Source organism: Cnephaeus nilssonii (assembly GCF_951640355.1).
Source record: "Cnephaeus nilssonii genome assembly, chromosome: 6".
In the NCBI taxonomy this organism is placed as follows: domain Eukaryota; kingdom Metazoa; phylum Chordata; class Mammalia; order Chiroptera; family Vespertilionidae; genus Cnephaeus; species Cnephaeus nilssonii.
Genome location: NC_137077.1, coordinates 64747610 through 64759905, shown reverse-complemented (window position 1 = coordinate 64759905; position 12296 = coordinate 64747610). Strand labels below are relative to the sequence as shown.

At 43.3% G+C, this 12296-nt stretch overlaps 1 protein-coding gene across 1 annotated transcript in view; it reads left to right on the top strand.

Annotated features, from left to right (window-relative positions):
- The window catches only part of BEST3 (bestrophin 3), a gene marked incomplete at both ends in the record, with an annotated part of 36498 nt that overhangs the window by 4611 nt on the left and 19591 nt on the right, over window positions 1–12296 (top strand). Inside the window, 3 exons of the mRNA XM_079775458.1 lie at window positions 9248–9402; window positions 11695–11772; window positions 11876–12028. Coding sequence (XP_079631584.1) covers window positions 9248–9402; window positions 11695–11772; window positions 11876–12028 — 386 coding nt within the window. The remainder of the gene's footprint in view (window positions 1–9247; window positions 9403–11694; window positions 11773–11875; window positions 12029–12296) is intronic.

Sequence of the window (12296 nt, the reverse complement as noted above, 5' to 3'; positions counted from 1 at the left end):
AAACCATCTATAATATTACCTTATATTTTCTACCACTTTACAGTTAATCCATTTTCATAAATATTATTTCCCTTGGACTTTAAAAAAAATGAGAAAAGTAGGAAACAGTCTCAGAGAGGTTATGACCTGCCCTGGATCACACAGCACACAGTTGTAATCCAGGCTCAGAACTCCTAAATTAATACTTTTCCCAAAACATTAGGAGATTCTGGTAGGAACCAGCAAAGTGGGTTTTATCTAGGCAGACCCAGAGAGGTGCAGTAAAAGACCACTTCAGTGGGTCTATTATCTCTCCTATTTCTCAAAGCAGATGCCATTATCCTACCTGGGCTCCCAGATACACTATGCTGAGTAAAAATTATGTCAGAAGATGGTTCTTTGATGTGTTAATATTTAGAGAAAAAGCTGTGAGTTAAACCAGCCTTCAATGGGATAAGGATTAAATGAGATAAGTGTTGGCATATGCTGAATAAATATTGGTTGTTGTGCTGGATTCTTGTTAATAGATAGAAGTGTTTATTGGAATGGATTAATGAATGTGTACAAGACAAAGGAATCATGAGATGATTCCATTTTTATATTGAGTATGCTCTCAAATTAGGTTGCTGGGTCTATTCTCCTCTAAAATGTCCTTGAAAATACATTTTTTTAAAGGATAGTATTTTTGGAGGGTTTTTTTTTTGGGGGGGGGGTTGGTTTGGTTTGGCTTTGCCTTGTTAGATGGGAAATATAGATAGTGACTAAGAACACAGAGTAAGAGTTCAAATTCTTCCTCTACCACTTACTAGCTACATGACTTTGTGTGCATTTCTTAACCTTTCTATGCTTCAGTTTCCTCATCCATAAAATGAGTTTATGGTAATTTATAATACCACCTATCTCATATACCTCATTAGCTTCCTGTGAGGATTAATCAAGTTAACATTTGCCAAGTGTTTACAGCACTATCTGGCACATGGTAAATGTTACAGGAGTTCTCCCTAGAAATAATGAAATCACCTAGCACCGTGGTTGGCAAACTGCGGCTCACGAGCCACATGCGGCTCTTTGGACCCTTGAGTGTGGCTCTTCCACAAAATACCACGGCCTGGGCAAGTCTATTTTGAAGAAGTGGCGTTAGAAGAAGTTTAAGTTTAAAAAATTTGGCTCTCAAAAGAAATTTCAATCGTTGTACTGTTGATATTTGGCTCTGTTGACTAATGAGTTTGCCAATCACTGACCTAGCACAACAGCATAACATGGCTCTTTGGTCACTTTAGAAGACTTGTTTGATGTGACATCCTAGGTCTTCTTGAACTAAAGGACCAGGAGTTTGAGAAAGTCAGGGTAGAAATAAATAAGGAAGGATGCAGAGGATGTTGTTGGGGTTACAGATGTGAGAAAGTAGCAGGGTGCAATGTACCGTAGTTAAGGATTCAGGCGGATGTTACAATGGCCTGGCAAGTGCACAGGTATATCATGATGTAAGATCAGTAGAAACTTTTAAAAATTAACTGCCACACCAAAACCGGTTTGGCTCAGTGGATAGAGCGTCGGCCTGCGGACTGAAAGGTCCCAGGTTCGATTCCGGTCAAGGGCATGTACCTTGGTTGCGGGCACATCCCCAGTAGGGGTTGTGCAAGAGGCAGCTGATCGATGTTTCTCTATCATCGATGTTTCTAACTCTCTATCCCTCTCTCTTCCTCTCTGTGAAAAATCAATAAAATATATTTTAAAAAATAAATAAATAAATAAAAATTAGCTGCCACACCTCCTCCAAAAGGTGAATAGTGCTTCAGAATGATCAAGTTGCAAACGCTACTTGATAACTTAATTTTCTTACCCCAACATCTATAGGATCAAATGCAGTAAGAATTACCACATCTGAAGAAAGACCTAAAAATAAATGAGAAAGGTTTGACCCATTCCAAACTGATGAGTGAGAGCTAAAGTTGACTTGGATGAATAAAGGTGATCTTTCTCTAGTCCTGATGCATCCTTGAAATGAAGAGAGTGCATTCTGACAGGAACCAGACACCATGCGCAATTCTCAAAACAAATCTCATCCTCTCAGCGTCATCTTCATATTAAAAGCAAATCAGGAGGAAGCCAGGATGGCTGGGGATGGAGAGGCTTGGGGGCCTCTGGGCAGACCTGAGCTCAAGAAGGCTGAGTTGTGCCCCGGCCCGGTTGCTCAGTTGGTTGGAGTGCAGCTGTAAGCAAGAATGGATATGGCCCATGTCCTCAAAGATCAGTAAAAATTATTACAAATCTTTTCTTACATGAATCTTTTCCTGAGACAGTCGCAAGCACAGCTAAATTTCATATCTCTATGTTGTATTTCTATTTCTCTAAAATAATTTCCTTCTGGGCCCGTAAGAATGGTGAGAAGAGAGTAGAATTTGAGGAAAGGGCGCTCTGCTTTTCTTAAAGCCCTGGAATCTTTATATGAAGTTTCTTGAGCTTCTTCTACAACTAGAAAGAGCTTAATGAGAGCCCTTGGGAATTTCTTTCCATGCTTATCGTTAACAGACCTTAATACAACTAAGCAAGCTCCCAATTGTCAAGTGGCTGGTGAGATAAAGATTCTAACTTTAGAGGCACTGGCTGGAAGGCGAGCCCCGTTTGAGTTTCTGGCGTTTTCAGATCATTTAACCTGTGATCTTCTCTCACTAAGTAAGACCGAATGGATTTTGTGTTATATTGATTTTCTGCCCTGTGGTCTCCTGTTCAAGTTTTCCCTGGCGCATTGTATGGCTCTGGGGCTCCTAGGTCCCTGAAATCTCCAGCTGCTCTGTGTTACAGGAGAGATGATCAAGGGACAGTGGTATTCACAGCGGTGCCAGTTTTCCCTCCGTTGGCTGAACTTCTACAGGCTGAGTCAGTTTCCCTACAGCCTCACATGATGAGCCCAGACAGACAGAATGTCATCCTGTGAGTGAAACCTGACGCACCGCGTGCACTTGCGTTACACGGGGGAGAGGGTGCGCAGGAGAGCCAGCCCGCCCTGAATCGGGGCCACGCACGGGCAGTCTCGGCTGGCCCGTGTCTGAGGCTCCCCACAGATCTCTTTTAGGAGTTAAATCAAGGCCACCCACTCAATGTTTCTCAAAGTGTAAGTGTAGACCATGCTCATTGAATTACCAGAGGGACTTATTTCAATGGCGGGTTCCCAGGCAATGGACAGAATCAGAATCTCGGGGGCTTAGGAGCTAGGAATCCACATTTTTAACAAGCTCCCCAGCAGCACTGCAGGATCTGACCCGGACAAAAACGCTGACATGGCCAGCTTGCCATGTGATTCCATGCACACAGGGTCGTTGTGCTAGTTGGAATCACCAGAGATCTTCTGGAAATACTGGTGTCTGACTCTCCCTCCCAGGAGTTGAGGTTCCATGGGAATAGGGTGCATCAGTGGTTTTTAAAGCTCCCCAAACCATTCTAATATGTAGCAAAGTTTAGGAGCCATTGCACTAGGTCAGTGGTCGGCAAACTCATTAGTCAACAGAGCCAAATATCAACAGTACAACGATGGAAATTTCTTTTGAGAGCCAAATTTTTTAAACTTAAACTTCTTCTAACGCCACTTCTTCAAAATAGACTTGCCCAGGCCGTGGTATTTTGTGGAAGAGCCACACTCAAGGGGCCAAAGAGCCGCATGTGGCTCGCGAGCCGCAGTTTGCCGACCATGGCACTAGGTACATCTATTAACTCCTCAACTTTATCTGCAAATCATCTCAAATCTAGTCACAGAGGGCTAATGAAATTCTTGGCTACCTGGGCAAGTGAGGAGGTAAGAGCACTGACTTCGTGTATGATACTAGTAGTTCCTGTGTGTCCTGTGTGTAAGGCAGTGAATTACCACATAGGATCCTGATTTAGGGGTGGGGAGATGGCTGACTCATATCGGGAACACAGAGGGGTTTCTCTGTCTTTGTTCAGCATAGCAGCTCCAGAAACTGATTTTACTCAACCATTTCCTATTTTGAGCTTCTATACTGTGAGTTGTAACTTAGTATTGGGTTCTTGAGTCATGTTAATGGCATGGCTTACAACCAGCATCTTAAATGGAATGGGATGGAATGGAATGGGATGGAAAACATTGGGTAGAAGAGCGAATCATTGTTTTGTGAACCACACATATCTGACTGTGGTTCATTGTATAAAATGTCTGACAGACAGCCCTACACAATGCCTGCACAGTGTGACTCCATCTCTCTCTCAATCTCATTTCGCCTCCCCTTGATTTTCCCAGTTGGCAGGGATTTCTAATCCTCTACCACTGAATTTAGAGGACAGCTGTAGTTGAATCTGGTGGCTTCATTCCATTCATATGGGAAATGCAAAGATGAAAACGAGCCAGGCACTTTGCAATGTTCCTGAAAAAGTCATCTCTCTGAGAAGGGCTCGGTTGCTGAATCACAACTTCCTCTTTCAGAAAGAACTGGCAACAAACCCATTCTGCCTTCAGGTTTTCAGATGCAGAGCTTGTAGCTCTCCTGGTAATAGAGCCTCATCTGCACACTCTGCTTTAAAGGCAAGACATCTGCCTCAGCTGCAACCAAGGAAAAATAGATCAATGTACAGACAAAATCTATGACCATTGGAATATTGTTTGTCAATGGGCTTAATTAGTCCTTTGGCTTGAGGGCAATAAAATTTGCCTTGAAGTAGCAGAACTTACTCCATCAAACCACAATTCAAGTTGCAAGCAAATACAAACATGTGTGCGTGCGTGTGTGTGTGTGTGTGTGTGTGTGTGTAGATTTTTATTTACTTTGATCTGAAATATTAAGGAGGGTTCTTTGGGATAAGCAGTAGGAAAATTGCTGAGCAGAGCTGTACCAGACAGAAAGCCAGAGGAAATATATAACAAGAGAAACTCCAGGCAGGTGCAATGGTGAGATAAAATAGCAACATCAGGAGTATGGATAGGGCCTGCGGGAGCATGGCGTGAAGACAGGCATGTGAAGGAGGCAGGGAGTGTGAGGACCAGCCAACTGATACTGCTGCCAAACGGTAGGAAATCAATACCTGTCCATCAATAACTTAGCCTGAGAGATGCAAATAAAGACCACCTTCTGGAAAAGATCACCGGTTTCTGGTTAAAATGGCCTGAAGTACTGATGAGGATAACATGTCCTTTGATAGCAAATGCTCTTTGAATTGATTGGATCAGCAATCTAGAGATTTTCTTTCAATTGATTGAAAACATGATTTCCAAAGACAGGGTTACTTTGGCTAAGATGTGTGTCCCCGCAGGGAATAACAAAAACTATTCTGCCTGTACACTCTTGGAGGACATATTAATGTCTGGTTAATCATCTTTCAATATATTTGGGCTAAAATTAAAAACCACCAGCTTTCCTTGCTTTGCATGACTGCTTCTAGTCAGTGGTAAGTGTGCTACATGGTGGGGGCTGGGGGAGGGCTGACTTCAGCTTTGGTGTTTGCTCTAAATAAACCCTCACTCTTTTTTAATGCTGTTGTTAATCCTCATTCGAGGATATTTTTTTCATTTATTTTTAGAGAGAGTGGAGGGAGGGAGACAGAGAAACATAGATGTGAGAGAAACACATCAATTGGTTGCCTTCCACATGAGCCCTGATTGAGGCCCGGGATTGAACCTGCAAACCATGTCTGTACCCTTGATCAGGAATCGAACCCTCAACCCTTCAATGAGAGGGCTGGTGCTCTAACCACTGAGAACACTGGTCAGCTAAACCCTCACTCTTCATATTTGCTTTCAGCTAAGAAGCCAAGGAAGGACTTGCCAGCAGAATTTGATCCATATTCCTGAATAAAAAATAACTAAAAGTAAAGTTATTTCTTGGTCAAATGACAAAGATTGCATCCAGTATACAAATGGGGATTTTTTTTAATCGCATTATAATCCCAAGAATATAACTGTTAAGTAATTGATATGAAATGTCTGAGAATAGGTTTCCAAGTAAAGAATGATGCATAGAACCAAGACAGGTCAAGTTCATCTATTAAATTCTTTCTTTAAAAAAAAAATGTGGTTTTTTTTGGTGTGTTTTTTATTTAGGGAGAGAAGAAGGGAGAGATAGAAACATCGATTGGATGCCTCCTGCATGTCCCCTACTGGGAATTGAGCCTGAAATCCAGGCATGTGCCCTGACCAGGAATTGAACTGTGACCTCCTGGTACACGGGACAATGCTCAATCCACACAGGCCAGGCCATCTATTAACTTCTTGTAATAAGAATTAATCATGCTCTGCAAGTCCTAGGTGGGTGGGGAGGAAAGCATAGTTATCTGGCTCATGCAACAACTTTGAGATGCACCGAGAAACGAGAACAGAATTATCAGGCTCATTTTGATTTCTGAACTCGGAAGAGAGTCCAGTTTCCCAGGCATGGGCAGAACCCTTCTAAGCTAATATAAATAATACTAGCGTTCCCGTTGCAGGAAAAATCCTGCAATAGGATTTCCTGCTGCACTCTACCCCGCCTCCGCTCCTCCCTTGTCGCCCGCCTGCTTTTCCCTTTGCCCCCCCGGCCCCGCCTCCGCTCCTCCCTTCTCCTCCTCCCCCCCACCCCCCGGCTTGCTTGCTTCTCCAAAGCTTTACTCCCTTCTGCAGCTCTTGGGTTCTTTGACGCTGTCTTGATATGCAAATTAGCCGCCATCTTTGTTGGGGTAATTTGCATACTCGTCCTGATTGGTTTGTGGGCGTGGCTTGGCTGGTGGGCGTGGCTTGTCGTAGTGAATGTGCGGTCAATTTGCATATTTGTCTATTATTAGATTAGATATTATCTAAAATGAGCCTCCTGTTAGTAAATATTGGCTTTGTAGTTGTTACTCTGTTAGTTTCAAATACGAATAAACAGAATCTCCTGTCAGTGGGCAGTGATTTTCAAACACGGCTATAGGTCAGTGTCAGATTTTCCTGCAGAGCTTGGCAAACATAAAACTTCCTGAGCCTATTTCCATGAAATCACCCAGGAAGACTGAAAAGAATGCTGATGCCTGGACCTCACTCGAGGGTCTAGAACCAGGCTCTGGGGATAAGGCCAATGCATTGATATTTTCTAAAAATATCCACGTGAGACTCTGCCCTGTGGAGTGATTTAGTAGGTGAGACTGGGGCCCAGCCCCCTCCAAGTACAGGTATCACAGGTGATTTTGATACCCATAATCCCTGGATCCTATTCTCAAACACACTGGGCTAGATCATATCAAAAATCTAGGTAACTCCAAAGCTCTATGAATTGGTGACTCTCAAAATGACCAAGTCTCACTTTTACGTTGACTTCTTTGCGCTATAGCAACACCTCTTAAGTAAAACTCAGTCTTTGTGGTTAGTAGGGAGGGTTATTTTAAACAGGATGGCCAAATTCATACTCTGATTAAGATGCTCAAGGATAAAAACTGTGTTACATTGGGGTAAAAGTAGATTTTTATCTAAATGTGTTATCAGAATTTCATAAGTAAATGGTTGCATTGCTGAAAAATTATTTCACAAATAATCAGTTTCAAAATAAACTTTAATTCAGAAAATATTATTTATACTAAATCATAATGAACATTTAAAAGTCCACTTAAAAAATCAAAAGGGTGCCCAACTGGTGTGACTCAGTGGTTGAGCCTTGACCTATGAACCAGGAGGTCATGGTTTGATTCCCCGTCAGGGCACAGGCCTGGGTTGTGGGCTCGATCCCCGTCGGGGGCGTGCAGGAAACAGCTGATGGATGATTCTCTCTCATCATTAACATTTCTATCTCTCCCTCTCCTTTCCTCTCTGATATCAATAAAATATATATTTTTTAAAAAGTCAAAGGGTTAAGTACAAGGATAATCATGACAGCATTAACTTTAATAACAAAAATTTAAAAACTACGTCAAGTCTATTCAAAAGAAGACTCATTAAATAAATATTGTATACAATTAACTAGGATGCAGCCATTAAAAAGAATAACCTGCTCTCTCTATTAATAAATAATATCTTTAAGATATAACTGAAAATAGAAGCAAACAATAGACATTTGTGTCGTATAAATCCATTTGTGTTTTTAAAAATTAGGGCTATGTGAAATTCATGATATTGAAAATGAGACTGGGAAAATGAGACTCACTTTCCCCATTAATATTCCTTTGGCCCTTTGGGGAATTTGCACCATTTGAATTATTCCTTTTTTTTTTTTTTAATAAAAGGTTAAGTGTAAACCGTAAGCTTTTAAAGTGAATCTTCATATGAACAAACCCTGGTACATAGTAGACATTCAATAAATGTTTGTTTATCAAATAAACCTGCTACATTATTCCTCCTATTATTCAAATCTCTCCTTTCCTTGGTGTGTAGATGGGAGGGGGTGGGTAGCTAAAGTTTCACATAGTGCATTATGCTTCAGCCCTTACTGAGTGCTAAGTGTGTGCTAAGCATTGTCAGTCTCTTGACATGTGTTCATCATCTCAGGTAATTCTACATCTCAGTGAAGTACATATTATCATCTCTCTTGTATACATAAGAAAACCGAGGCTTAGAGTTCTCTGCAAACTCAAGCAAATTGTGTTAGAGAGAGAGAGAGAGAGAGAGAGAGAGAGAGAGAGAGAGAGAGAGACTTAAAGAAGCACCTTTCAAGTAGATACAAAATGTTGTGAGAATGATGAAAATAATATGCTCTTGTCCTTCCCAAGGAACTTGACAGGGACACATTTCTGTATAACATACCATAATGCACGGCAAGGAGAGCCCGTGGTGGGAGGTTTGAGGGAGAGAAATTCGGGGAGGGAAGCTTCACAGATGAGGACCTGATTAATTAAGACTTGGAAGGGAGTGGTCAGGAGGAGTCCTGTGGCCCATGTTTCCACACCATACTAAGAGTTTTGTATACATCATCACCTTTTATTCTTTTAATCCTAACAATGCTAAGTATTCTTATTCCCAGTTTTGGATGAGTAAATCAAAACCTAAAGAAGAAACCTTCCCCAGATGCTTGGGCCACACTCAATATGGCCTTACTCCCTACTCTGTCAAGGATTGCCAACATGCATTGCCTCATGTAGTGATGCATAAGTTGTGTGTTCACGCACCGTGTGTGTGTGTGTGTGTGTGTGTGTGTGTGTGTGCTCATGCATACACATTCCTTATCTCTAATACAAGTATAAACTACTTGTGACAGGAACCTCGATTTTTCTTTAATATTCTTCCATTATACACTCACATAGTAGACACTGAAATACTTATGGCAATGTATTGGTGTTAAACTAAGTCTGTGTAATCCAGCTATTTTTATTTTGTACAAAGGTTTTATGACAACAGATGAAAGAAAATTATTTGACCACCTCAAGTCTCCTCATCTGAAATATTGGGTTCCATTCATCTGGTTTGGAAATCTGGCAGCTAAAGCCCGGAAGGAAGGTAGAATCAGAGACAGTGTTGATCTGCAATCATTGATGACTGTAAGTACATCGTGATTGTCACACACACACACACACACACACACACACACACACGATACTAATCAGAGACCAAGAGGGAGCTGGATGTGACAGGTTGGACCAGGGCAAATCTGCTTTGCTTAATTCAGAACCCTCAGCATGCAGGACAGGACAGCACGCAGGTTCTAACTCAGATTGATTGGCATTTGGTTGCTTGGGAACTCTGTGTTAAACAGTATTGAGCTTGCAATATGCTCTGTAGGAAAGTGTCCCTTGATTGATTGGCAATGTCTGCCAAGGGTTCTGAAGGATCTGGTGCCCACACAGCATATTTGCATCCCTGGCTCTAGGACCTCCCAGTCAGTTCCCCAAATTGGAATAGTTCAAGGTTAAGCCAGCTTTTCAGATGCTCCAGGAAACAAAATTGTGTTTTTATTCAACAAAATAACCCTGAATTCACCTGAGAAACAAATTAATGTAAGAGCTAGATAGATTTGTGCCATGATAGTCTCCTGCCTGGATTAGGCTAAGAGGAGTGAATGATTTAAAAATAGCTTCTGAATGAATGTGAACTCTTCTTCCCAGTCTCAGATAATAATTTATGTGCAATGGGGGGGGGGGGGGGGGGAAATCAATGGATCCCAGTCCTTCCTGCTTCAAAGAAAGATAGATTTTTTTGTCAATATAAGCAACCTTATTTGGAGGTGGTGGAGGGTTAGGATAGATTTATTTCTTTTTTCTAAGATCTATGGTAAGCATGTTTTAAAAAGAGAAAAACAAACAAAAATATCTCCACATAATATAACAAAATGGCTAGAAATGACTTATCTATACTAATAAAATGACTTATCTATGCTAATTAGACTGGGAGACCTTCTGGACGTCCTTCTGGACAAAGCCATGGTGGCAGGGCTGAAGCAGAGGCGGTTAAGGGCGATCAGGCCAGGAGGGGAGGGCAGTTGGGGGTGAGCAGGCCAGTGGGGGGGGGGCAATTGGGGGCGAGCAGGCTGGCTGGGGGGGCAGTTGGGGGCGAGCAGGCCGGCGGGGGCGGGGGGCAGTTGGGAGTGAGCAGGCCGGCAGGAGGGCAGTTGGGGGTGAACAGGCTGGTGGGGGGGAAGTTGGGGGTGAGCAGGCTGGCGGGGGGGCAGTTAGGGTGAACATGCTGGCAGGGGGGCAGTTGCAGGCAAGCTGGACAGCAAGGGAGGGCAGTTGGGGGTGATCAGGCCAGCAGGGGGAGGGGCAGTTGGGGCAACCAGACCGGAAGGGGGGCAGTTGGGGGCGATCAGGCTGGCATGCAGAGTGGTTAGGGGCGATCAGGCAGGCAGTCAGGTGAGCAGTTAGGAGCCAGCGGTCCCGGATTGTGAGAGGAATGTCCGACTGCTGGTTTAAGCCTGATCCCTGTGGGTCTAAACCAGCAGTCAGATATCCCCCAAGGGGTCCCAGATTGGAGAGAGTGCAGGCCAAGCTGAGGGACACCCCCCCATGTACGAATTTCATGCACCAGACCACTAGTCCTATACAATAAAAGCCTAATATGCTAAGTGTCCAGTCGACAAGTCGGCTGTTCAACCAATCAAAGCATAATATGCTAATGATATGCTAAGGCCACTCAACTGCTAGCTATGACATGCACTGACCACCAGGGGGTGACCAGTCGACCAGTTGCTATGACATGAACTGACCACTAGGGGGCAGATGCTCTGACCGGTAGGTTAGCTTGCTGCTGGGATCCGGCCAATCGGGACTGAGCAAGATGGGCCAAACATGCCCTGGAGCCCTCCTGTGGTCCCTCCCCAGCTGGCCAACCTCCCTCATCATGCACCAGTGGGGCCCCTTGGCCTGGCCTGCACCCTCTCACAATCTGGGACCCCTTGGGGGATGTCAGAGAGTTGGTTTTGGCCTGATTCCACAGGCCAGGCCAAGGGAACCCACTGTTGCACGAATTCGTGCACCAGGCCTCTAGTTTAAAATATTAACCACTGCCTTCCCATCACCACTTTGGACCAACATCATTTTGGAAATTATGGATTCAATAGAGTAGGAGATACTTCTATAAAGTCCTAATTTTTCTGAATATTTAATATACATATTCAAATGTACTTCTTTTTGTACATTGTTGAATAATGTTCATGGCTTGTTATTTTTAGAATTTTCCTTTTGGGATGGCCTTCAGAACCAATTTATTAGCTTTGCAAAGTCCCCTTGTTTTACAGATATAGTCATAAAAGACATGGCCTCATCCCTAATCCTACTAAATATTGACTACCACACCCATCATTTTAGTAAATCATGTTTTCTCTGTTTCTGGCTTAGGAAATGAACCGATACCGCTCTTGGTGCAGCCTCTTATTCGGTTATGACTGGGTTGGGATCCCGCTGGTTTACACCCAGGTATCAAATACCGTGCACATGACTTTTATTTCTGCTTGCTCCCTGGGGCACTGGCTGTGGGCCACCAGCGCTGTGCTCTCACTTGGGTTTCTCTCTATTCCAGGTTGTCACTCTGGCTGTCTACACCTTCTTTTTTGCGTGCCTGATTGGACGCCAGTTTTTGGATCCCACCGAAGGCTACGCTGGGCATGACTTAGATCTTTACATTCCAATCTTTACTCTCCTACAATTCTTCTTCTACGCCGGATGGCTCAAGGTAGCCAACGGTCTCAGAGTCGTGAGACCCACTCTGTAATCTCTGCCATGTGCCAAACTGCATGCTGATCCTTCCCTGAGCCTAGCCAGTCATTCCTGCGTGAGTCCAAGATAGATGTAACATTTAATGGCTCAGAGATGTTATTCCTTTTCATCCAGGGATTAAAGTGTCAGGGATGTGGTGAGTACCTATGGCAGCAACTGAAGCAGCTCATTTATGCAAAGAGATTACAAGAAGACTCTTTTATGGCTATTGATTTCTTAAGTCT